At 35.8% G+C, this 27,883-nt stretch overlaps 1 protein-coding gene across 1 annotated transcript in view; it reads left to right on the forward strand.

Annotated features, from left to right (window-relative positions):
* The window catches only part of DARS1 (aspartyl-tRNA synthetase 1), a 62,745-nt gene that overhangs the window by 23,855 nt on the left and 11,007 nt on the right, over window positions 1-27,883 (forward strand). The window contains exons 5-10 of the mRNA XM_061135709.1: window positions 15,254-15,356; window positions 17,875-17,955; window positions 18,929-18,988; window positions 20,096-20,207; window positions 21,023-21,157; window positions 22,965-23,112. Of these exons, the coding sequence (XP_060991692.1) occupies window positions 15,254-15,356; window positions 17,875-17,955; window positions 18,929-18,988; window positions 20,096-20,207; window positions 21,023-21,157; window positions 22,965-23,112 (639 nt within the window). The remainder of the gene's footprint in view (window positions 1-15,253; window positions 15,357-17,874; window positions 17,956-18,928; window positions 18,989-20,095; window positions 20,208-21,022; window positions 21,158-22,964; window positions 23,113-27,883) is intronic.

The following is a 27,883-nucleotide window of genomic DNA, read 5'->3' on the forward strand; positions in this document are numbered from 1 at the left end:
ACTAATTAGGCACATGACTTTGTAAATTGTTTCCTTGTGTGTTAGTCTTACTTCATTCTTCACAACTAAGACCCTTCTTTAAACATCTTTATTTCAGCTTGCCTGAGAAATACTAAAGTCTGAGATTGGATGTATTGCTAGCTCACTGTAATTGAAGGAAGTTGCTTGACACATAAACCAAGCTTATGCCTGCCTTAGAATTGAAGTGCAGATTTTTATTAAGGTGGTTTATTATTTTTAAAAATATATGCACAATTGATGTTTTGGGGATGCTATTTTGATGTAACTGGCAAATATATGGTTTCTCATGTTTGGGCATTTTGGGTTGTTTGCTTCAATGAATTGTTTATTGAATTTATATCACTGAAGTATTTTATGTTAGTACATTACCAGGAAAACTAGCATGCAGCAACTTTATAGCAACTTTGTAGTTTTTTGTCCTCTTTTCAACTAATCTTTTATTATACCTTGCCCAGGATTTAAAAATTATTCATTTGAATGTGAGTAACTGTGTAAGTCTATGGACCACATTTCTCATTAAGTACAGTAAGATTCAACAAATTATTTCTGACAACCAGAAAGCTAACAAGTTTATTGGCAGTTTTGCTGAAAACCTTTAATACTCAAGTTTCTCTGTCTAAATTTTAATAGTTTTTTGTTGCTATTAGAATATATAAAGATGCAGAAAGAAAAACTTAGAATAGTATCATTTTCACCATTATTGATTTTGAGGGGGAGGGGTAAAGGGGGTAATTAGGAATAATGTGGGAATTGTTTTGAAAAATATGAAATAGTGACTGCCTAAAATTATAATTTAGGTCATCACCTAGCTTTCAGCCCTCAACTTTATCCCTACTATTAACAAGTAACAGTCAGCATATATCAATGTAGTGTAGGATTTCTTACACATTTTTAGACCTTTATTGTGACAATCTAGTATAATAAAGCCCTTTTGAAGGGCTTAAATCTGTGGTGTTTACAACAATGTAAAATAAAATCACCATTCATACAAAGCTTATTTTGCTTATCTTCCATCATTATCTTGTGTATGTTAAGCAGGTTATATGAATAATGATGGGATGCTGTTCGATGACCTCTATAACAGGTGCCATAGATTTTTTTGGGGGGGAGGGGGACATCCCTGAATGGGCATATGCCATAGATTTTTTTTAAATGAAAGGCCATGGGAAAAAGCTCCCTCCCCCACACACATATACCTGGACTTTTATTGCATGTGAAATAATATTTTTAATATTTAAGAAACTTAATCTGCAATTAAAATTTAGTATGATGATTGCTCTTGCTCGCTCTTACCAAGTTTTCCAGTGTCCACCATGAATTTTTATGTTTATGGGGTACACCCCAGTAAAGATTCAGTGTAGTGATCACCAGTAGCTTTCCTATCTCATGTACAGGGGAAATAACAGATTTGCTTGTAACAGTAGCAGCAATAACAGCTGACTCTTACTGTGTATTCAGTATGGAGCTGCAAAGTACAGTACTTGCATTTTTCCCCTTGAGCCTCATAACAGCACTGTGAGGTATAGATACCCTTTTGTCTTTTTTTTTTCCTCTTGTCTATTCATTTTACAGATAAGAGCCTCAATACTTAAAATACTAAGGTCTCTGACTCTAGGCTCATGCTTCTCCTATGTCATCCTGCCTCTAAGATTGTATAAAGATACTAGTTCAAAGCCCTCCACAATATATATAGGTCACTTAGAATACAACTTTAACGTCATTGAAATGTGTTGGTGACCAGGTAAAGGAAGCCCTACTGCTTTTTTGCCTCAAAAATATGTTTTCTGGAGTGTGCAGTTTATTCTGGTATACATCCTCAAGAACTAGATAGCTGTTTTATTTCTTGAGGGTGATAATGACTTTTATTTATTGTCCCCAAGTTATTGAGAACCAAAACTGATGAAAATAATAATTTTGGTTTTAAAAAGTATAGCTGATACTAAAGTAATAAAAAAGACCTTTGTGTTGAGTCATAAATTGATGCTAAAGACAGTTCCAAGGGGGAATTAAATGTTTTTCTAGCCATCAGTAATACTAATGAGCTTATCTCCTCTAGCATAAGGCAGTAGTTGCCGTTCATAAAGCAGAAATCGCCCAGTAGTTTAAAAGCATGCAATGAAAACAATGGGGGAGGGGGGTCGAGAGTTTCATGTTTGCAAAGACAGTTATTTTTTTGAATAATTTCAATATAAAAATATTTGATAGCTGTAAGTATAAATATGAAGCCTAAAGCTCACTAGGCAAATTTACATCTGTTTTTGCTTAATCTTTTGACTTTTCCTTATCATCATCGGACTTCCCTGGTGGCTCAGATGGTAAAGAATCTGCTTGCAATGCAGGAGACCTGGGTTCGATCCCTGAGCTGGGAAGATTCCCCTGGAGAAGGAAACAACTACCCACTCCAGTGTTCTTGCCTGGAGAATACCATAGACAGAGGAGCCTGGCAGGCCCCAGTCCATGGGGTCGCACAGAGTCAGACACGACTGAGCAACTCTGACTTCACTTCACTTGGCACCGCAGCACTGCCACGCCATGCATTTCACATGTTCTTTTCACTCTTGTAGGAAATAAAACGCAGTCACTGGACAAAGCAGCTGTGTGATACATGGAACTGATGGGAAATTAAACCACACTCAGAATCTAAAATGAGAATTTATCCTTTACCAGGATTCTGGAGTCGGGAAGGAAATGAAAGAGTTTAGCTGGGTAACTAATGCTGTCCCGTAACACATCAGGCCCTTAGTGACACACTTGGACTGAGAGGATTGCTCTGTTGGCAGCAAGGGAAGAGATCGTGGACTTGGAGGTGTGGGTGTCCTTTTGGGTTAACTTTTTGTATTGTGGTGCTAATATTCAGTCAGTTCTGTTGTTGTAATAAACACTTTCCTAAAAATCACCATGCTGTGCAAAATTACACAATAAAAACCTCAAGATTTGTGCAGAAAATAGGTACACAGCACAACAGTCAAAAACATCAGTGATACAGTTTTATAAAAAGAACCTAATTTTTTAAAACCATAGAATAGTTTTATACATATTGAATGTTGAGAATTACATAAATATCTCACTTTATCTTTAAAAAGACTCACTGTTTCTGAGTGGAAGTGGGTATCAAAAGAGTTGCAGCTTGTAAATTATTGTGTAATGGTACAAGAAAGGCTTTCCTTCTGAAATCAGAAGGCAAGTTAGACTAGCTGATGTGAATGAGTGTGGCTTATAACATAGGTAGATGATTGAGGTGTGTATGTTTTATGTATTCCCGTTTGGCTAAGTTCACCTGAGTACAGTTTCTGCATTGACCTAGTGTTTCTCACTGATGAAATCTGGCATAGGCAAACGCAAATTCTCATTATTCTCAGATTGATATTTAATACATCAGTTGTGCATTGCATGTGTGCTCAGACGCATCTGACTCTTTGCGATCATAGGGACTATAGCCTGCCAGGTTCCTCTGTCCATGATATTCTCTAGGCAAGAATACAGAGTGGGCTGCCATTTCCTCCTCCTCCGGGATCTTCCCAACCCAGGAATGGAACCCTCAACTCCTGTGTCTCTTGCATTGCAGGAGGATTCTTTACCACAGAGCCGCTAGGGAAATCCCAATACATCAACTGGTTAGAATTAATTCACGTTTTCAAAACAAGTGTTAAAGCAAAACTATACTCTTAAAAGAGATAATGATGCTTGCACAGTGAGTGGGTCCCAATGTAAATCTTATCTGTTTGCTGGCTGCTGATGTGTGGAGGTGAGGAAAAGAAAGAAGTGGAAAATGGCTTCAAAGTTTCTAGTTTGAGAAACTATATGGAAAAAACACCATCAGTCTGGAATCAATTCCCAGGGTGGGCTAGGAGTAAAACACAATTCATTCTCCAGAGCTGGGATGGACTCACCTTCCCTTAGAACACCTGGCCAGGTAAAGGTGGAAACCGAGCTGGGTGGGGCTCAGTTAGCAGTGAACAAGGGGAGAGAGATTTGGACAGTGTCTCCTAAACTTGCTTAGATGATGTTGAGTAAATTGGAGAGAAGTTCCAGCCTTTTGAGTTCATAAAAGCTAGATTGTTTTACTGAGACCATTTTCTTTTTCCAACTGATAGAATTCTTTTCCTCCTATTCCAAGTCATTGTCTCATTGTAAATGTTTTCAAGTGACTACTATATGGGAAAAGTTGGCCTTGAAATTCCTTACTTTTCCTCTACCATCTTCGCCATTGCTTCACTTTATTAACTCACTGCTGTGGCCACAGGCTTGATTTTCCCTGTTAGAATTTCATTTTAAACTCCAGTAGCTGTTCTCTGTGTGGGCTTTCCAGGTGACTCAGTGGTAAAGAATTTACCTGCCAATGCAGGGAGACACAGGAGACACGGGTTCAGTCCCTGGGTCAGGAAGATACTCTGGAGGAGGAAAGTCTCCCCACTTTCTTCCAGTTTTTTCTTCCCCTTTTGACCTCACACAACCCCAGTTCCATTCCTAGAACTACTTTCACTGCATCCTTATCCACTGTTCTCTTTGTTTCTTTTGCCCTGCAAATTCCTTACTGACTCCGTGCCCCATATACTACTGTTGCCATAATCTAACACCAGGCTTAAAGAGTGTATTGTGTATTTATGGCCGAACAATTGATCTTTATTCCCCAGCTGGGCCTAGGAGACTATATTCTACTTTATAATGAAAGTAGAGGTTTATAGGTTGCTTCTATTTTCATTGTTTCACTGAACTCTTCAGGATTTCATTCCTCTTTATCCCTTGTTTCCGAGTATAACTATAATAAGAAAATAAAGATTTGGAAAATTCTGTGGGTTCCATTGCTGAATATATTATTGTGTATGTTAGGCACTTATCTAACTCTTTCTGATTCCATGGACTGTGGCCTGCCAGCCTCCTCTGTCCATGGGATTCTCCAGGCAAGAATACTGGAGTAGGTTGCCATGGCCTTCTCCAGAGGATCTTCCCAACCCAGGGATTGAACTTGGGTCTCCCACATTGCAGGCAGATTCTTTACCTTTTGAGCTACCAGGGAAGCCCCATTATATTATTGGCCTTCTGTTACGATTGAAAACACATATTAGCAGCAACATATAAATTTTAATGGATTCTGTTACTTATTTAAATAAAGAAAAAATCCTTATAGATTTTTTTGCTTTAGAAATTTGAGGATCAGTGAGGCATAAGGTAATTCAAATGAATATTTAGTAACATTCACTGGCAGACCAGCAGTTTAGTTAGTAAGCCAACTAACCATTCTGCTAGAATCTTTGGTTTGGAAAATAGCATAGCAGAAAATATGTTCATAAGAAAAAGGCCATTTCTACTCCTTATTTAATTTTCATTCTATCTTAGACTTTTATATTAAATGCTTGTGATTATCTTTAGTATGAGGGGAGTGCCTAAGGACTGTTTATTTATTCTCAAGGTGTTTCCATCTTGAATACTGCAAAGATACTGGACATTTAAAACATGTGAACTCCTACACAAAAAAGTGGGAGAAAAATGGTATTTATATGTTAATTCCATGAGGCCCTACATTTAACTGTATTCCCTCTGGCCATATACCAGGTGGAAAAAAGCAAGGACTGCACTATTAAAAATATCAAATCAGATTGTTCCAGCTGGGGTTTCCTAATCATTTAAAAGGCAAACTATGAGGTCACTTTTAATATCTTAAGTAGATAACTATCTTAGCATTTACTTAAGATATTAAATCTTAGGTGCTTATTTTAGTCTTACTGACTAGATTGTGCCACTAGCAGTTTCTAGCTTTTTAGTATTTTCCTTAAGAGCAACATTAACAATATGGGGTCAGTTGTTTTCTCCGTATTATCTTTCCTGGGAATATCCAATTCATCAATATACTAATCCGAAAAGTTGATTCATTAATTGGATTTAAGTGTCACAGGACTCTTCAACACATTATTTTAATCACTTTGTTGGAAGGATCAATTTTCTCATGGTTGAATGCATATAGAAATGAAACAACTAAATGGGTTACATAGGAAGGTTGGCACATATCATTCCCTAGAGGTCTTTAAGAACGGGTTCTTAATTGTGTATCTGAAATGGTTTGAGATCTTTAAATGAAATTTATCTGGAAGCAGGAAGATGGGATACCCATCTAGGCCAGTGTTTCTGGATCCTCATCTTACGTTGACATTAATGTCCTAATATTTAGTAGCTGGTGTTAGAACTGAGGCAAGAAGTCATCCCTTTCTTTCTTTTTAAAACTACTGTTTATTTAGTGTCATTTAAAAATAATGAAAGAGTAATCTGTATTAGTTATGATTGAGTCTTGTAGAGACAAGTTTTTTTAAAGGCAGCCCTGTAGGCCTTTTTGCATTGACTGCTTTTAACAACTGGAGTAAATGTAAACACAGGTTTTGAAGTTTAAAATTAAAATCATAGTGACTCAGTGCAGAAGCCTACAGTTCATTTAAAGAACAGATGTTAAAGTTAAAAATTGTATTTTGCTATTTGTGTTTCTGTAACCTACCAACAGCCTAGAGATGTTTGGATTCTGAAAAAAAGAAAAAGTCTTTTTCAGGCTGTAATATTTGTAAAAATGTGTATGTTTTATTTTCTTTTTCTTCGTATTAGTCATTGTGGTTAGGTTATTTATTGGTAGCTGGTGAGTCACAAGTCTGTTTCTCGTTCTCTAGTGAGTCACCTAGCTACTTACAGGTTTGATTATTTTCTTTCTAGATCTTTCACCTGAAAATAACTGTTTTCCTTAGTTAATAAGCTAAATCTTCAGCTTGCACATTAATTTTTAGAACTATAAATAGCAAAATAGTACTCAGAAGAAGGTTCATTGATTTAGAAAACTTAACCTCTGCTCTGGTCCAGGCACTCTGCTGGGCTTAGTTATTTAGTGACTCTGTATATCACATAAGGAACTTAATTTGAGGAGAGGACAAAAAATAAACAACTTCGTGAAGAGACATGTTACAGGTCCTGTGATGGAAGTATTTCTATACATCATCTAAGTTGAGGCCCAGACACTAGTGGGCATTTGGGTACCTCTTGAGCATCATTTGGATTAGTTGATGAACATAGGCTGGGTTGTTACACTGTTCTGAATTGCATCCCTTTGAACAACCCTACTTAGTTTATACCTCTTTGTTGGAATGAGGTACTTATCTATTGGATCAGAAACAGAACTTCTATATCTGTTCCTGTCCAGTTCAAAATTTGTGTTGAAAACCTTGATAAATAAGTGCTTTAAAAGTAGGTCAAAAATCTGGTGTCACTAGTTCCCAGTTTAGATTCTTCTACGTTTATTTAAGTAATAACTTAATGTTGTTTTATACAAAGATTCTGATGAATATATGTTGAGGCTGGCAACAGCAGGACCTCAGGATACATCAGCATTGCCAGAAAAGGCAGCATGACTCTTGGTCATTTTGAAAACTATTTGTGAAGGGCCTGTTATTTCCACTTTCTTTCACACAAGCTATAAAGTAATCTGGCAGCTCATGAGCTTCTAAGAATGAGATTGAATTATTTCAAAGTGAGGTGATGATGCATTCTGGAGTATTTAAATTTGGAGGCTTATTTGTGAGTCTGTAACAGAACTGTTCAGTGCAGTAAGTAATCTGTACATGATCTTACTAGCTGCATGATCTTGGGCTAATTACTTGACCTTTCAGTTTTTTCAACTATAAAATGGTAGTGTACCTACCTTGTGGGCCTTTGTGAGGTTTAAGCAGGATGATATATGTGTAAAGTACTTCCCATGGGAACTAGATCATAAGTGGAAATTGCTAAAGTGACATGGAAATAATACTATGTTAGGTATTTATATATATTAAGATCAATTTCATTTAAGCTGTAGAAATAAAACTGCTTCTTCAAACTTAACAAATACGGAGAAAATGAACAAAACTACTAAAGATGTATTACATATTTTTTGTAAATGAGAAAAAATGTAGAGAAGTGTAGAGAGCAGTGATTAGAGGAAGAGGGAGTTGAGTATATGATAGAGAACCTAAAATTTTAAATTTACACATTATTGAACATTGCAGTTTTTAACAGTAAGTATATTCTTTTATAATAAAAAATAATAAGGTTTTGAAGTAATGTTTAAAAAATAACTTAAAACTGTAAGAGCAAACCCTGCCATTTCCCCATCCCTTGCTGGTGAGAGGCATTATGAATTGGGGGTGATTCTTTTTTTGTTCTCCAAAAGGACTTGCCAGAATCAGCACCTCACACTTGGACCCAGCAATAAAAAATGGGTGAAGTACTTCTTTACCAGCTCTATTTCTCCACTATTTATATGCAAGATCAGAATCTCTCTGATTCAGTTACATGCTATTAAATACATTTTCACCTGCAAATCATCTACCTGCTCCAACAGCCTTTTCTCATTTGTGATTCTTGTGTCCTATCCCAGTGACTTCCAAAGTGTGATTTGCTCAAAATTACCCACTAAAGGAAAGAAAATAATCCTTTCCTTCCTTTCTTTTTTATCTAAGAATGATAGGAAAAATTTAAGTTTTTCTAATAATTAATTTATAGATAAACACTAGACCTATCACTTGGATTGCATCTCATAAGGTCACACACATGTCACCTCAAGCATGTGAGGTCTCTAAAGGAAGACCGCAGGATTCCAGGAACACAGAGGAGCAAAGAATGGTACCCCAACTCTCTAATTCACTTTCAGCATATTAGTTTACTGTGTCTGGTTAAATGGTTTGGGGATTATATTTATTTATATTTATTAAGATAATAAACTGACCATCACACAGTAGACAAGTGGCTTAAAATGATTTCTTCCAAGAGACTCTGTTCAATTCAGTTCAGTCACTCATTTGTGTCTGACTGTTTGCAACCCCATGGACTGCAGCACGCCAGTCTTCCCTGTCCGTCACCAACTCCCAGAGCTTACTCAAACTCATGTTCATTGAGTCGGTGATGCCATCCAACCATCTCATCCCCTGCTCCTCCTGCCTTCAGTCTTTCCCAGCATCAGGATCTTTTCCAATGAGTCAACTCTTCTCATGAGGTGGCCAAAGTATTGGAGTTTCAGCTTCAGCATCAGTCCTTCCAATGAATATTCAGGACTGATTTCCTTTAGAATTGACTGGTTTGATCTCCTTGCAGTCCAAGGGACTCTCAAGAATCTTCTCCAACACCACAGTTCAAAAGAATCAATTCTTCAGCACTCAGCTTTCTTTATCATCCAACTCTTACATCCATACATGACTACTGGACTCTGTAGACTGACGATAAAACTTAAAAGCACAAAGTGTTAATGCTGACACTTTTACTGATGGTGTGAAATATTTGTATCAGCCGCATGATGAAGTGTTTTTTGGGGGGGTTTTTTTGTTTTTTTTAAATGATAATCCAATCATATCTGACAAGATTTCCATACTCCCCTAGCTAGATAGAAATTATCAGGAAACTATGTGAAATATGGATTTGCTATTACTATTTATTTGCTATTGCTAATTATGCATCTCACCCTAAATTTTTATTTGCCTAAAGGTAATAACTTACATTTAGTATTACATGTATATAATTTTTAAAATAAGTAAAGTATCTACATATTAGGGGACATACTTACCACTTTTTTACTGATAGAGTAAATCAAATTATCAGAAGGGTTTGGAGAGAGCTACTCAACCCTGTAGTAGTTACATTAACTACCTGTAGCTATGTGCATTAAGCTGATAATGAGGTTAACGTCTAGCTGTTAACCCTATAGTTTATATATTTAAATATTCTCTCCTTTTTGAAACATGTTATGTCCTTGCACCTCTAATGCCATTCAGTTTTGTTTTTTTTTTAAGTCTCTTCTTTACCCTCCAGAGTTCTATTATGATCTTTAGCATTTCTGAAGGATAGTAAACAAGAGGGATAAGTGACACTTGCCCAAAAAAAACTGATTGGTGTGACACAACCAAGAAATAATTCCAGCTAAGTTGTTTTAAGATCGTTTTAGGCTGTGCTGATTTTGAAATGTGTTTATAACCCCTCCCTCCTTCCCCTGAGCAGTCAATTTGAAGAGGCCAGTATTCACTTGAATGGATAAATTCTGCTGTACACAATCCTAATGCTTCATAGTCAAATTTTGCGTATCTGCTCTTTTAAAAATCTCTTTACAGTCCATAATACCCACTGTAGGTTTGCAAAGTGTATGTAATGATACACAATATTAAAGAATAAGGCATCACACAGTAGTGCATTATTTTAGACTATGAAGCATACTTCTTCCTTCAAGTACTAAAACTATTTCAACAACCTTAACAGAATCATTGAAGCCTATTTTATACATTCTTCATTTTTAACTTTTTCTTAATGACACAGGGCCATTATTGTGAACTTCAGTTACTATGCAAGGTTATAATGTGTTGTTTGGTGCTTTCATGTCTTTGTTTTTTAATATATTTTCTTCAGGAGTCAGTTGTTACTTAACACAACAGTTGTGCCTACTTCTAATCGTTCCAACAGACTTTGTTTTAGTTTGTTGCTTCTTATGTCATGTGGTTTTAGTTGCTAAGTCAAGTCCGACTCTTGCAACCCCATGGACTGTAACCCACCAGGCTCCTCTGTCCATGGGATTTCCCAGGCAAGAATAATGGAGTGGGTAGCTGCCATTCCCTTCTCTAGGGGATCGTCCCAACCCAGGAATCAAACCCAGGTCTCCTGCACTGCAGGCAGATTCTTTACCAACAGAGTGAAGCCCCAGTATCATATAATGTAGACTTGACAACTTATAATCACAATTGATAGAACTGTGGATAATGAGGGTATTCCTGTGGCTGATGGGGAGGCCCTAAATAGCAAACTGTATGACAGTCATGTTGGAAAGATGGGATTTTATTCCTTCAGATAACTGAGTACTATTTGTTTTTTCCCACAAGCTGTGTTCTATAATTCTTTGAGTTATCCATGCTTTATATCATTTATTTAAAAAAAAAAAAAAACTTGAAAAAACCCACAAAACTTGATGTACTTGTTTTAGTCACTCAGTCGTGTCCGACTCTTTGCAACCCCATGGACTGTAGCCGACCAGGCTCTCTCCATGGAATTCTTTAGGCAAGAATGCTGGAGTGAATTGCCATTCCCTTCTCCAGGGAAACTTCCCAAACAAGGGATGCAACCCAGGTCTCCTGCATTGCAGGCGGATTCTTTACCATCTCAGCCACCCATAGTCCACCTAAAATATTTTTATAAAACACTTTATATGAAGAATGGCGATTTTTACAATTTTTTTTTTCTAAAGACAGTTTAAATTAGAAGTTCAGGTCCTGGATAAAAGGAGTTAGAAGTAAACTAATTAAATTAAATGATTGACAGTTCCTAATGCATGACATAAAGTCTGTTCTGCCTGTTAGGGTATTTCTAATATCAAGGCTGTACTAATTTTATTTGTAGAGTGAGTCCCTATATTCCAGGGCAGAAGGGTAGTTGGAAAATGAAAGAAGTATAAAAAAAATGCTGTGATAGTGTGTTTTGGGAGGTGTTGGTAATAATAAAAAATAGCCGACTTAGCTCTTAAAAAGATATATTTAATTTACTTCATCTATTTCTCCTATAATAAAGTAGTTCCCAGGAGCTCCTCTGCTTCCACGCATGCCATATCCTTTATAAAAACCAAGAGCTTTTAGTTGCTTGTTAGATATAGCACTCTTTCAGAGTACAAGACACAATGACATATTAGTTTCAAAATGTAAAGCAAACTTTAGTAGGATCTCTTTATGGCAACAGTCAAGCTGTAGTTTATTTACAATATAGTATTAAGCCATCATAACACACAGTGTCAGATGAAATCATGTCACATAGACTTTTTCTACAAAGTGGAATATTGCAATTAATTTATTCAAGTATTGCAGTCCCTCTTGTATTGACTCTATACATACAAATACACATCAGTTCAGTTCAGTTCAGTCTCTCAGTTGTGTCCAACTCTTTGTTACCCCATGGACTGCAGCATGCCAGGCCTCCCTGTCCATCACCAACTCCCAAAGTTTACTCAAACTCATGTCCATTGAGTCAGCGATGCCATCCAACCATTTCCTCCTCTGTCGTCCCCTTCTCCTGTCCCCAATCCCTCCCAGCATCAGAGTCTTTTCAGATGAGTCAGCTCTTCACATCAGGAGGCCAAAGTATTGGAGTTTCAGCTTCAACATCAGTCCTTCCAATGAACATTCAGGACTGATTTCCTTTAGGATGGACTGGTTGGATCTCCTTGCAGTCCAAGGGACTCTCAAGAATCTTCTCCAACACCACAGTTCAAAAGCATCAATTCTTCAGCACTCACCTTTCTTTATCATCCAACTCTCACATCCATACATGACTACGGGAAAAACCATAGCCTTGACTAGACGGACCTTTGTTGGCAAAGTGTAATGTCTCTGTTTTTTAATATGCTGCCTAGGTTGGTCATAACTTTTCTTCCAAGGAGTAAGTGTCTTTTTATTTCATGGCTACAGTCACCATCTGCAGTGATTTTAGAGCCCAAAAAAATAAACTCTGCCACTATTTCCACTGTTTCTCCATCTATTTGCCATGAAGTGATGGGACCAGACGCCATGATCTTGGTTTTCAGAATGTTGAGCTTTAAGCCAACTTTTTCACTCTCCTCTTTCACTTTCATCAAGAGGCTCTTTAGTTCTTTGCTTTCTGCCATAAGGGTGGTGTCATCTGCATATCTGAGGTTATTGATATTTCTCCCAGCAATCTTGATTCCAGCTTGTGCTTCATCCAGCCACCATGTACTCTGCATATAAGTTAGATAAGCAGGGTGACAATATACAACCTTGAAGTACTCCTTTTCCTATTTGGAACCAGTCTGTTGTTCGATGTCCAGTTCTAACTATTGTTTCCTGACCTGCATGCAGATTTCTCAAGAGGCAGGTCAAGTGGTCTGGTATTCCCATCTCTTGAAGAATTTTCCACAGTTTATTGTGATCCACACAGTCAAAGGCTTTGGCATAGTCAATAAAGCAGAAATAGATGTTTTCCTGGAACTCTTGCTTTTTCAATGATCCAGCGGATGTTGGCAATTTGATGTGTGGTTTCTCAGCCTTTTCTAAAACCAACTTGAACATCTGGAAGTTCACAGTTCACGTATTGCTGAAGCCTGGCTTAGAGAATTTTGAGCATTACTTTGCTAGCATGTGAGATGAGTGCAATGTGCGTGAGTTTGAGCATTCTTTGGCGTTACCTTAGGGATTGGAATGAAAACTAACCTTTTCTAGTCCTGTGGCCACTGCCAAGTTTTCCAAATTTGCTGGCATATTGAATGCAGCACTTTCACAGCATCACCTTTTAGGATTTGAAATAGCTCAACTGGAATTCCATCACCTCCACTAGCTTTGTTCGTAGTGATGCTTCCTAAGGCCCACTTGACTTCACATTCCAGGATGTCTGGCTCTCGGTGAGTGATCACACCATCGTGATTATCTGGATCGTAAAGATCTTTTTTGTACAGTTCTTCTGTGTATTCTTACTACCTCTTCTTAATATCTTCTGCTTCTGTTAGGTCCATACCATTTCTGTCCTTTATTGAACCCATCTTTGCATGAAATGTTCTTTTGGAATCTCTAATTTTCTTGAAGAGATCTCTAGTCCTTCCCATTCTAAGCCCTCATATAAGCTTTAACTAGTTTTAACTAGCAAGTTCTAGCCTACCCTTTTTCACAAACTTGACTTTTCTTTTAGTTTTGTTTTAATGTTTATTCTTCCGAATTCATTCATGTGCATGAGTAAATAGGGACAGATAGATATAGATAAAGCCATAGAGATATTAGAACAGAATTATTTTATCATGATCTAAGTCTGCTCTTCTAGAACATAACTACTAGAAATAAAGGCAAATATCGGGATTGGAAGGGCAAAAATGTCTTACTTCACAACGCTTAACCTATTATATGATCCTTTTCCAACCCAAATGTTTGTTGAAATGGTTTGTAATATAAGTTGTTAGATTTCTAGGATCTTATCAGAAAGCTGCATAACTAATAAGGACCCAGTTCCTTATCCAAATGAATAGACTTTTTCTTATTATGGTTAAATCTTTTTATTATTGTTTTGCTTTGTTTAGATTCTGGTCATCCATCTTGCAGAATTTTGTGTAGGGATACTTGAGCCATGAGACCGTAATGCAGAAGTTAACTGGAGCTTGTGATAGCAGATAAACGGGGAGTCCAGGACAGATTTTCCTAATCCATTTTTGCCCTTTCTATTATGCCGGCTGCCCCAGGAAATCTATTATCTGTCAGTTGTCACTTTGGCATTTTTCTTCTTTCCTTCTCTTTTCAACTCACTTATGTAGCTTCAGTTACCACCTGAGAGTTTTAACTAATAGTTTTACATGGGAATTTGCATTTGGCCAGTTGAACTGCCATCATGCTGACATCACTCGCCGAGATCTGGAAGTTAAAATTTTATCCTTTTCCACAAATGTACAGTGACATGTTCTGTCAGTACAAGAATATACACAGGAGGAGAGCCGATACATTTTGTATGGGAACCGCCATTTTAGATTCCACTTTTTTTCCCTTGGTTATATACAAGAGACCAAAAAATAATCAGTTATCTCCGATTTTAAGTGTCTGGTATTCAAAATTCAAGTTTGTTATAGAATTAAATTGCTCAGGAGATACAGTTTTTTTACTCATAGTTTATATTTAGCTAGCTTCAGGTAGGCATTCTTAAATGAAAGTACCCAATCCAATGGGGTATCTGCCACAAATCCAGCGGTAGTGTGTACTCAAACTTTAGGCAATGAAGATTCCATCGTAGTACTCTAATGTCCTCTTATTGCCTTAAAATCTTTGCAGTTGACCTTCTTCTATTATGTAATGTATTTCTACATTAATGTACTTCTGTTACATACCAGTAATTGCATTTATTGAAGCCAATGTTTCTCTTTATGGGAAATGCTGATCTTAGTAAATTTCAACTGTGGGTAGGGAGATATTCTTTAATAAATAACTGAAAGACTTTTTCACAGTTCAGTGCTGGTCCTGTTGTCTGTTATGTCTAGAGTATTTTATAAATGGTAACTAAATTATGGGGCCTGGAAAATCATCTCTTCAAGAAATTTCACAATGTGTGCTGCATGGTAGCTTATTATAAGTGGGTTAAAGCGACTGGCTTTATCTCAAGCGGCTTACTATGTTAAAGAAGAATTTAATGTATTCAGCTTTACTGGTAAAACACCAAACAAGTTCTGACACCTCTGACAAGATGATTAAAGTTGGGAATGTTTTTCTTTTGACAGCATCAACAAAGAGAGCATCGTCGATGTGGAAGGCATTGTGAGAAAAGTGAATCAGAAAATCGGAAGCTGTACACAACAAGATGTAGAGTTACATGTTCAAAAGGTAATTTTTTTCAAAATATAAAATTGTGTCCAGAAATAGATTTGAATAGTTCTTACAACTATTCACATCAACTCTGTAATTAGAGTTGATATAAAATATTGAGATTTGTAAATTGATTATTGACTCAACTAGTTTTTGTCATATAACAAACCACCTCAATACTTAGCGACTTAAAACAACAACAAACATTTTTTATTTGTTCATAATTCTGTGCAGTAAGGGAATTGGGGTCAGCATCTGGGATGCGTGATCTGTACAATGTGATGTATCAACTGGGCTCACTGACATTCCTGGGCCGTCTGTCCCTGTGACTCTCCTCATCCTGCAAGCTAGCCCGGGCTTGTTGACATGGTACATCTCCCGTACCACGCAGGGAAAGTATGAAACACATCTGAAAAGCTTTATTCACTATCATGAATCTATTTTGCTGTCAGCTTCTTTGAATGAAGGTTGATTCATTATACTAACTCCTATTAATCATTGTATTGCCTTGTAATCATTGTATTTCTGGTATTTTACAGTATAGAAAAGTCAAAAGAGATAATACTGTATCGGGCTTAGATTCCAGCAATAACTTTTTCACATAAGATTTATCCCACATTTATTTTCTTAGACATACAAACTAACAATGTTATAAGTGAATTCACATATATTTAGTATTTTTAAAATAACCCTGCAATCTTGAACCTACAACCTACAGTCTCAGATCCAGACCTAGTTTGTATCCACAATATTCTTCATTGAATTTCTCTTATGGAATAGTCCTTTCCCACTCTAACCCGTGTGTGTGTGTGTGTGTGTGTGTGTGTGTGTGTGTGTGTGTGTGTGTGTGTGTACATGTCAGGTAGGTGGGCAAAAACAGATGGATGCAGAAGGACAGATTGATCCATACATGCTAATTTGGTAGTAGAGGTTGTATTTAATTGAAATTAATTGTCATGAAACTCTTTAAGACTTAGAAAATCTTGTATTTTTTACTGACCTAGCTCGCGAAATTACTTTGTTATCTTTTTGTACGTCTTATTTCAAACTAACCACACCAGGAAGTCTATAATCTAGTAAAGGCAAACTGATCTAAAGGTATGCTGACCAAGGGGGGAAAAAAAAAACCCTATCTTCCAAGTAACATCTTTTTCAATACTTGAATAAATAAAATATTAGTGACTAGAGCAAGAAAATGTATTTCTAAAATATTTTAATTACCTAGGATCCAGTTAAACCTTAATAAACATTAAATATAAAGCCTAAAGTGCTTGCAAACAAATTTTGCCTTAAGAAAAATAATTATAAAGTATCTCACAAAGCATAAAACACTGTATACTAAATAGAATTTTATAATAAGCAATGACTCTCTTATCATTTATTTATCCAGCCCGCAGTTACTGAGTAGTACCAATCACTATGTGAAGTTTGGGGGATGAAAGTGGTCACAACCTAAAGAAGGAGATTTTTCTACTAGTTAGAAAAATGAAAGAGGTAGCTGTCCAGATCTCCAGCTTTGCATTGGAGATCAAGTTTCTGTTAACTAATCAAAGGGAAGCACAAAAACTTGGGTATAGAGGATGGTGACAAAGAGTTCTATTTTACTATGAGTAGGACTGGAGTATCCTTCTGATACTTTTTCTTGAAGTGTCTGAGCTGAATGCTAAATGTTTTTTACCAACTGGAAGAATATAATTTCCTTTCTGTAATTAAGTAAAGTCTGTTTTCCTCTTGTGCTTTAGCAGATTTTCCAGGAATAGTTAGGGGAAACTAATAGGGTAACATGCACTTAAATGGCTAAAAAACCCATCTCCTTCTTTATGACCTAACTGCTTTTTAGCACTAAAATGTGCATTTAGTTTGAATAAATATTGAGGGATTTTAACACCATAAAGAAACACCTTCTCCAGCAGCTCCCAACCAGGAGAGCAGCAGGAAGCAAGATATACTTGATATACTTGATGAAAGAAGGCAGTGAAGGGATATTTAGAAAATGAATGAGGAAAGGAAGGAGCAGTGCAGCAAAGTTGAGCTGACTTTGATCCTGGTGGTAGAAATGGCCAGATACTGTTAATAGTCACGATAACTTATTTGTTAATGGCACCTTCAAACAATCAAAGTGTTTTCTTATTCTTTATTCCATTTGATTCTTAACACCAGCCTCATTTTACAGAAGAATATTGAAGCTCTAGGTAAGGTGATTTGCCTGTGACAAGTTTCCTTTGACAAAAAGAGACCTTAAGCCAGACCCCTCAACTATGATACTGGTGGGCATCTTAGAGTTTACAAAGTCTTCATACATATGTTATTTCATTTGACTATTCCAGCAACACAGGGATGTAGACAGGAAATAACTATTAACCCCATCTTATAGGTGTAGAAACATGTGCCATCTTGTTTGATTTTAGCAAGTAGTTTCAGTTAAAGATGTATGCAAACAATGTTTCTCATGTTAAGTCAACTGTAGATTTTTTTTAAGCAAAAGATAACAGGTTTTGTGTGCTTCTTGGTATTTTTGGTAATCTCTCACTTTCAGATTTATGTGATCAGTTCAGCTGAACCCCGCCTGCCCCTGCAGCTGGACGATGCTGTTCGGCCTGAAGTAGAAGGAGAAGAGGTGAAAACTATATTTTTGAAATAATGTGCTTCCTCTGTATATTTAGTTTACACAACATTGATAACTTGATGTCCTGCTTTTGTAAGAAAGGTACCTATGAGTTGATTTGAGCTTCATTTTCATTGAAAGCTACTCTTACATTAAAAGTTCTCAAACTTTTTGCTCTCAGGATTCCTTTACATTTTTAAAAATAATTGACCCCACAAGCTTTTATTTTTATAGGTATGTCTACCACCATTTACAGTATTAGATACAGTATTAAAAGTTAAGACAAAATTTTTAATATTTATGACTTTATTAAAAATAATATAATTAGATTATATGTCTGTGTATTCCTATATAAATAATAAAAACAGCAATAACATATGAAATGTATTTTTTAATGTCAAAAGTAACATTTTGTTACATGTCTATATTCTTGGTAATATCTGGCTCAATACACAACAATTAGATTTTCATATCTGCCTCAGCATTCGTTCTGTTGTCTGCACACATCATAAAGCCTTTGGAAAACTTCTAAATATAGTCAGGAAAAAAATGGGTGTTTAAAGATATTATTGTGAAATGTAGGTTTGACTTCACAGACTCTCTGAAAGTGTCTCACTGGTCCCCAAAACATGCTTTGTCAGCTTTTATTTGTTCCTTCCATTTTCAACTAGCAGGTAAACTCCAGGGATCAGTGATTGTGACAGTTGTTAATTATTCTGATATCCCAGTAATGAGTCAAAGGTTTGGTTGTGGGAGGTGGATAAAAAGCATTTAGCTTAATTCATTCTCATTTCTTTTCTTTCAAGCGCTCTTTCTCTTAATAATTTCTCTCTGGCCCCACTTATTTCTAGGATCTTTGATTTGGGGGTATAATGTGAACACATATGAATGTACCTCTTCTCATTTAAAAATTAACATGACTTCTACAAATGTTTGTGTCCTTAAAAAAAGTTAATAAAATCTGTTTTTTTTATCCTTTTTTTAGGAAGGAAGAGCTACTGTTAACCAGGATACGAGATTAGACAACAGAGTCATTGATCTTAGGGTATGCCTCGTTTGTTTATTTAGTGACATGATTGTGCTGAAATCAAGGTGGGCAAGAGTACCATACCTGACTCAGGTTTATAGAACTAATTGACATTTGCCTATATGTAATATGATAATACAAAAAGTAATTTACCTGACTCACCCTTCCCCTAAAAAGAATTGCAGGCAACAAGGACAGTCAAGTAATAGTTCACAGGATACTGACTTGCTTCATTTTAAAATGACAAAGGAGCGTGAAGCTAATAAAATGGGCTTACTCCCAGGTAGTACCTGTTTCAGACATGATAGTCAGCAAGAAAAAACATAATTAGTTGTCACTACATAATTGTGAAAGAAGTTCTGTGCACACTTTAGAATGATCAGGTAGAGATTAGCAGTTAATGCCTCAATCCTTTGAATTTGATCTGAGCACAGAGTTTATAATAAAGAAGTAGTTGGCTCTGATGGTGTATATAGTAATCCCATACATAGGTCTTCTGTTTCCCTTTCTGGTTTGGTTGCAAGTGAAAGAGTTCAGTGGTTTCATCATCGTAAAACCAATGTCATCTCTCTTTCTTAATGTTTTGACCACATCTTCCTCCTTTACTTAAATAATCTACCTAAAGTTTAAATGCTTTGTCACCTTAAGAGTTCTTTCTAACTTGTCTGCCCTTATTATATACTCATTTTTCCCCTGATTATTTGCTTTTTGCCTGCTTTTTACCTTTTCCATTTTCATTTACAGCATATAGAAAAGGTTAGCAGTAATCAAAAGTTCTCTTAATACTGCCTAGAAACCTCAGGTTTTTCATAATTTTGGCCACAATAGTTAGACATCCTACTGTATTAGCTATTTGTTCACACAGGTTATTGGTTGTGCCTCTAACATTTGGCCTGAAAAGTATTTTTCTTTGGTTGGAAATAAAAGAGCAAAATTGTAATTCTCCTTCTAGAATATGAAAAATTCCAAAATAGATCCCTATACTGATTGTCAGCTCCTAACTTTTCTCTCATATAATGAATTATTTTCTGTATGAACTTCCCAGGCATGTGGTCTGATTAGAAAGTACTCTGTCTCAGTTAATGTGTCAAATTGATTTAATTAGATTTTATTGTTGTCTTATAGACATCAACTAGTCAGGCAATCTTCCGTCTCCAGTCTGGCATCTGCCATCTTTTCCGAGAAACTTTAACTAAGAAGGGTTTTGTGGAGATACAAACTCCTAAAATTATCTCAGGTATGCTTTATTTCCCTTATTTTTTTTAAAATAAATTGGTTTCCCCAAAGTTGGCTTCATATTAGATTTTTTATGGGGGATTTTTTTTTTCATTTGTTTTGTTTTTTAATTTAAGAGTCCCAAGTGTTCCTTAAGGTTTATTGCTATGAGACTGTTTTGAAGACTATGCTATATAGCAGCAATCAGATATCACTAACACTAGTAATACTAAATTCCCTATTTCAGGAGTCATTACATGATAATGATTATAAAATAAGGCAGTAACACATAAAGCAAGATTTTTTTGTTAATGTAAGGTACATCAGAAACTACTTTCATGATGTAGATTTCTGTCTAATTGGTATTACAATTTTGTTTTTTATAAACTGCAGTGTCAAGTTACTAGATACTATAGATGGGAAAACCTCATTAATTCTTAATGAGAAACTTAACATTTTTAATCATTTAACTTTTTTAGTTACTTAAATAACAATAAAATGTTACGAATGGATTTTAATTATATCTTTTTTCCCATTTAAAAAAATTTTTTATAACTCCAGAGTAGCTTTAATAGATTTAAAATTGATGTAGAAAGAGAGCATACATAGCAAAAGAAGTAAAATGGAGGTGTAGCCAAAGAAGTAAGTCTGTCCTAAATGTAAACTGTTTAGAATCAGATATATGACATATTATGATTATAGTTTCTCTGCAATTCTTGATTTTCTAGTTGTTTCTTTTAGTGAAATACTTGAACCAAAAGTATAAACTGTTTTTACTAGAAGTTTGCATTGATAAGTTTACAATTACTTGTAATAACTTAAATGTTTACATTTCAGCTGCCAGTGAAGGAGGAGCCAATGTATTTACTGTGTCATATTTTAAAAATAATGCATACCTGGCTCAGTCTCCACAGCTGTACAAGCAAATGTGTATTTGTGCTGATTTTGAGAAGGTTTTCTGTATTGGGCCAGGTAAGGTTTTTGGCAGTTACAGTTTTCTCAAAATTCATTAATTGTACCATAGTAATGGTTTTAGAAACACATTTTACATGCAGACATTTTGAAAGCTTAAATCTTTTTATATGCTGACTACATAGACACTAGACTTTGAGGTAAAAAATGACAATGTACTTAGGCAGACCTTCCAAATAATAAATTTTGTTGTCCTTGATAGCCCCTTTACTAGTCTTGGAAGTTTACAAATGTGCTACCAATTTTATTCCAAAGCTGTTCTGTTTTACTGTTACTATTTGTACTGTTCTTAGTATTGTTAATATGCTAAAGCCCATTAGAAATTAGTACAAATGTATGATATTTAGTAGGTTATATTAACATAGTTTTTAAGATATAGTTGCTACAAGTCCAAGTAAGCACACACAATCATGTGACAGATTCTTTTACGAGACTAATTATAAGCAAAAACTAGCTTTACTTCATCCTTTAAAACTCACCAAATTATTGTATATATGTAAGTTTTTTGAAGGCCTAATAAAAATTAAATACCTGCTAATAGAAAAACTGGCAAGATCTTTAAGCTTTTTAGTTTTCTGAATCTGTTAAACAATTACACGTTGAACACCTACTGCATGTATACAGCCTTGCTCTGGGTTCCATGTACATAAAAGAAGAATCAACCAGCACTTCTCAAATGTTAATGTGCACATGAGTCACCTGGGGGCCTTGTTAAAATGCAGATTTTGACCAGTAGGTCGGGGATGAGGCTTAAGATTCTGCAGTTCTCACATGTTCCCAGGTACTGCTGATGCTGCTGATTTGCAGACAGACCATGCTTTGTGAAAGGAAAATCATTCTCCCTGCTTTCAAGACAGAATAAGACATGTATACATACAGCAGTCACAGGGAGTAATCAACTGATTTTCACAGCAGTTAATCAGATTGTGCTGTGCAATCAGCAGATTGGTGTTAATTATATAGTTTAGAGAGTGTAAAAAGGGGAGAAGATGGAATTTGCTAGAGTCACAATGAGAGAGAGTTCATACTGAAGTGGGCTCTAAGGACAGAGTAGAAGATATAGACAATGGGGATTGGCGTTCTAGTCAGAGGAGGCGAGATGAGTAAAGAGCATGGGAGGAAATAAAAATAAGACTAATTAGTATTAAGAAATGGGAAATACAGGATAGGACTAAATTATGAAAGCATGAAGGTTTTAAACATTTTGTCTTATTGCGGTAGTCATTTGGGAACCATTGTAAGTTACTGAGCAAGGATGAGTTATAGATTATATCAATCTTGCAGTGATACAAAAAATGGAGCAGAGTAGAGTCAGGAAGACTGGAGAGGAGGAAAGTGCAGTGAGGATAATAGCAACTGGACTGAGGTAATGGCTGGAGTGTGTAATATTACTCCATCTGCACAGATTTCATTTAGCTTGAGTCAAGTTTTAATAAAATTGAGAACTCACTGTATTGAATCTATTTTAATTATTGAGAAGGCACTTCAAAACCTTGCATTCCCTTGGGATTCTCATGAGTCTCATTTATTAATTTACATTTGTTACAGCTTTTACGACTATAGGAATTTGTAATGAACTTGCCATCCATGAGAATGCTGAGACAGATGACTTATCAAAGATTTTTTTCCAACCCTATAATGATAATGAAATAGTGCCACTGGAGTACTAGTAAATAGAATTTTTGTATTTAAATCCCAATTTATCCAAAATTTAAAACACCATTTACTGTGCTGTGTAATGTATGCTAATTATGTATTTACATACTATGTAAACACCATTTTCCATTTTCTTTTATTAATGTTACAGTATTCAGAGCTGAAGACTCTAATACACACAGACATCTGACTGAATTTGTTGGCTTGGATATTGAAATGGCTTTTAATTACCATTACCATGAAGTTGTGGAAGAAATTGCCGACACTTTAGTGCAGATATTCAAAGGACTTCAGAAAAGGTAAAAATATATATATTTTATAACCTTAGATGAATCTAATTTTTAAAACAGTTTTAAGTTCTCCAAAATGAAGCAGTTCTTAAAACATGTAAACTAAGTTTTTATTGAAAAAAAAAAAAATATATATATATATATATGAAGATTTGCCAGTTAGATTATCAGTTAATTAGTGGGAAAATCCACACTCAAAAGAGTACGTCTGAATCCAAGTCAGTTAGGGCTGCAGCCAGTTAAGCTAGCTAGCTAATCTACCAGATTGTAAACAGCCTAACTATATTTGTTTTTTCCTCAATATTTTACATCCTTAATTTCTCAGAAATAGAGCCTATGTTACCTTTATTATTTGAGAGGTAGTATGAGATAGTAGGACTTCCCAGGAGGCTCAGTGGTAAAGAATCTGCCTGCCAGTGCAGAAGACTCTGTAGACAGAGGTTCAATTCCTGGGTGGGGAAGATCCCCCGGAGGAGGAAATGGCAGCCCACTCCAGTATTCTTGCCTGGAGAATCCCATGGACAGAGGAACCTGGCAGACTACATTCCTTGGGGTTTGCAGAGAGTCGGACATGACTGAGCAAGAGAGCACAGGGAGGGAGTGGTATTTCAGAGCTTCAGCTCAGCCAGGTCCAGGTAGCCTAGGATCAAATCCCCTGGCTATATATCTTGTGTGGGCATTTTGGAAGTTATATAACTCTGGGCCTCAGTTTCCTCTGCTGTTACAAGTGAAGATAATATTATTACTTACCTCAGAGTTAAAGAGTCCCCTTAGTCTTTCAGTTTCTAGTCTTTACTGAATCTGTGTAAGTTAAGCCTGTGTTGAGACTGTTTAATTTTTTGATCAATTTATATTTACAGTGAGTGCTCAGTAGAAATTAGAAACTGGTATACTGAAAGGGCTTTCAGCTTATGTGGGCCTGGTGAATTGACACATTTATAGAAATTATTAGGCATGTCTGGGTGTTCATAAAATTGTATTATGTTAAATGTTCACTTTCTGTATAGCCTTTAAACTGGCAAATAGTTTCTGCCTTAAAAGTGCATTAGAAATTTTTTTCTTATGATAATGTTTAAAATAGAGAAAATAAGAGGATGGAAGGCATGTTAACTAGGATCAAGAGTGTCTTTTTTTTTCTCTTTTCTTTTCTCCATACTTTTGAGAGTACTCAAAGTATTAAGTTGGATATGACAGATTATCTAGTGCTTTGATAACTGATGAAGGATTGTATTTAAAATTCCTATTTGAAGACCACTGATTTTTTTTTTTCTCATGACATGTATTGTTTTCATTTTGATTTTACAATACATGTTTATTGCAGACAGCTAGAAATAAAAGCATAAAATAAAAATTAACAATCCCCCATAATCCCACCCCCCAGAGAATAACCATCATTAATATTTTGATGCCTTTTTTTAATTGAGGTGTAATTGACCTATTCCACTATGTTGGTTCCAGTGCACAACATAGTGATTCCATATTTCTGCAATATAATTGACTGTATTTCTCATGCTGTACCTTTCATCCCCATGACTTTTTTTTTTTAAACTGGGAATTTATTTTTCTTAATCCCCCTTACCTGTTTCACTCATCCCCCAAACCCCTTCTACTCTGGTAACTACTAGTTTGTTCTCTGTAACTCTGCGTCTGTTTCTGTTTTGTTATGTTTTTTAATTTGTTTTGTTAGATTCAAGTAAAACCATATGGTATTTGTCTTTCTCTGTCAGACTTATTTCTCTTCACATAATACCCTCTACATTCTTCTATATTGTCACAGATGACAAGATTTCATTCTTTTATGGCTAAGTAATATTCCAGTGTGTGTCTGTGTTGTTGTTTGGTTGCTCAGTTGTGTCCAACTTTTTGAGACCCCGTGGACTATAGCTCTCCAGGCTCCTCTGTCCATAGGATTTTCCAGGCAAGAATACTGGAATGGGTTGCCATCTCCTTCTCCAGTGTGTCTGTGTGTGTGTGTGTGTGTGTGTGTACACACTACATCTTCTTTATTCATCTATCAGTGGACATTTAGGTTGCTTCCATATCTTGACTGATGAAATCATAATGCTGAAATGAACTTAGGGATATATATATATATATTTTCAAATTAGTTTTTTTTTAATTTCTTCAACAAATATCCAGAAGTGGAACTGCTAAATTGTATCTATTTCTAATTTTTTGAGGATGTCTATACTGTTTTCCATGGTGGTTAACTAATACCAACAGTACACAAGGTATGTTCCCTCTATACCTTTGTTGAGAGTTTTTATCATAAATGGACATTGAATTGTGTGTCATAAAGTTCTTTGTTGAGATGATAGTATGATTTTTATTCCTGAGTTTGTTAATGTCGATCACATTGATTAATTTGTGGGTGTTGAACCATCTTTGCATTCCTGGGATAGATCCCAGTTGATCATGGTGTATGATCCTTTTAATATATTATTGATTTCAGTTTGCTAATTTTTAAAGATTTTTGCATATAATTTTCCTTTTTGTCTGGTTTTGGTATCAATGTGGTGCTGATTTTATAGAATGAGTTCAGAAGCATTTCTTCCTCTGGAACTTTTTTGAATAGGATGAGAAGTATACTTGTTAATTCTTTAAGTATTGGTAGAATTCACCTCTAAAGCCATCTGGTCTTGGACTTTTGTTTGTTGAGAGTATGTTTTTTTATTACTGATTCAACATCATTACTGTTAATTGTTCTATTCACACTTTCTATTTCTTCCTGATTCGGTCTTTGGATATTTCACATTTCTAGGGGTTTATCCATTTCTTCTAGATTGTTCAGTTTATTGGCATATATGTATTCATAATAATCTCTTATGACCCTTTATTATATTTCTGTGGTGTCAGTTGTAAGTTCTTTTTCATTTCTGATGCTACAGATTTGGATTCTCTTTTTCTAGTCTATTTTATTTCTTTTTACTCTGATCATTATTACTTTTTTCCTTTTAGTAACCTTGGGCTTTGCTTGTTTCTTTCTCATTCCTTTAAGTCAGGTTAGATTGTTTGAGACTTTTCTTATTTCCTAAGGTACGCTTTTATCACTGTAAACTTCCCTCTTAGAACTGTTTTTGCTGCATCCTGCAGACTTTGGATTGATGTGTTTGTTTTCACTTGTCTCTAGGTATTTTTTTATTTCCTCTTTGATATTTTCTGTAACCCACTGGTTGTTTAGAACCATATTGTTTAGCTTCTATGTGTTAATGGGTTTTGCTGGGTTTTTTTGTTTGTTTGTTTTTCACCTTGTAGTTGATTTCTAGTCTCTTTGAGTGTGGTCAGAAAAGATCCAGAATAGGATTTTAAGTTTAAGTTTACTGAGACTTATCTTGTGGCCTACTGTGTGATCTATCCTGGAGAATGTTCCCTGTGTACTTGAAAATAATGTGCATCCTGCTGCTTTTGGATGGAATGGCCTGTGTGTGTGTATATGTCTTTTAAGTTCATGTCATCTAATATGTTTTTGAGGCCATTGTTTCCTTATTGATTTTCTGTCTGGGTGATCTGACTATGGATATAAGTGGGCAGTTAAAAGTTTTCTACTGTTTTGTGTTATTGTGTTATTTTTCCCTTATGTTAACATTTGCTTTATCATTTAGGTGCTCCTATGTTGAGTATATTTAAAGTTGTTAGATCTTCTTGTTGGATTGATCCCTTTATCATTATGTAATGTCCTTCTCATTTCCATTTGCATGGAACGTTTTTTTTCCATCCTCTTACTTTTGGTCTGAGTGTGTCTTTAGATCTGAGGTGAGTCTCTTGCAGACAGCATATGTATGGACCTTGTTTGTTTTATCCATTCAGCCACTCTGAGTCAGTTGGAGCATTTAGTCTATTTACATGTAGTATGTTCTTATTGCTATTTTGTAAATTGCCTTCAGGTTTTTTTATTTCTTTTTTGTTTCTCCTTTTTTCTTCTTATGACTTGATGATTATCTTTAGTGTTAATATAAATTCCTTTCTCTTACGTGTGTGTATCTATTATAGATTTTTGGCATATGGTTACCATGGGGTTTATATATAGTAACCTATATATGTAGGTTCAGCTTGAGTGATTTCCACCACTTGGTCTTCCAGTACACTAATTTGTTGCTCTGTATCATCTAATCCCCTTAGGGGAGTATCATCTAATCTACTTACGGGAGTTCCCTTGTATGTAACCAGTTACTTTTCCCTTGCTGCTTTTAATATTCTCTGTCTTTAATTTTTGCCTAATTACAGTGTGATAAAGAACCTACAGGGCTTCCCCAGTAGCTCAGCTGGTAAAGAATCCACCTGCAATGCAGGAGACCCCAGTTTGATTCCTGAGTCGGAAAGATCCCCTGGAGAAGGGATAGGCTACCCACTCCAGTATTCTTGGGCTTCTCTGGTAGCTCAGACAGTAAAGAATCTGCCTCCAATGCAGGAAACCTGGATTGGGAAGATCCCCTGGAGGAGGGCATGGCAACCCACTCTAGCATTTTTGCCTGGAGAATCCCCATAGACAGAAGAGCCTGGCAGGCTACAGTCCATGGAGTTGTAAAGAGTCAGACATGACTGAGTGACTAAGCACACACAGTGAACTTGTGGACCTCTTTGGGTTGATCTTACTTGGGACTCTTTGTACTTTCTGGGCCTGGATATCTTTTTCCTTTCCAAGGTTAGGGAAGTTTTCTGCCATTATGTCTTTAAATGCATTCTCTGCCCCTTTCTTTTCCTTCTTGGATTTGTATAATGTGAATGTCTGTGTGCTTGATGTTGTCCCAGAGGTCACTTAAACTGTCCTCATTTTTTTTGT

The sequence above is a fragment of the Dama dama genome, chromosome 33, assembly GCF_033118175.1.
Source record: "Dama dama isolate Ldn47 chromosome 33, ASM3311817v1, whole genome shotgun sequence".
Lineage (NCBI taxonomy): Eukaryota > Metazoa > Chordata > Mammalia > Artiodactyla > Cervidae > Dama > Dama dama.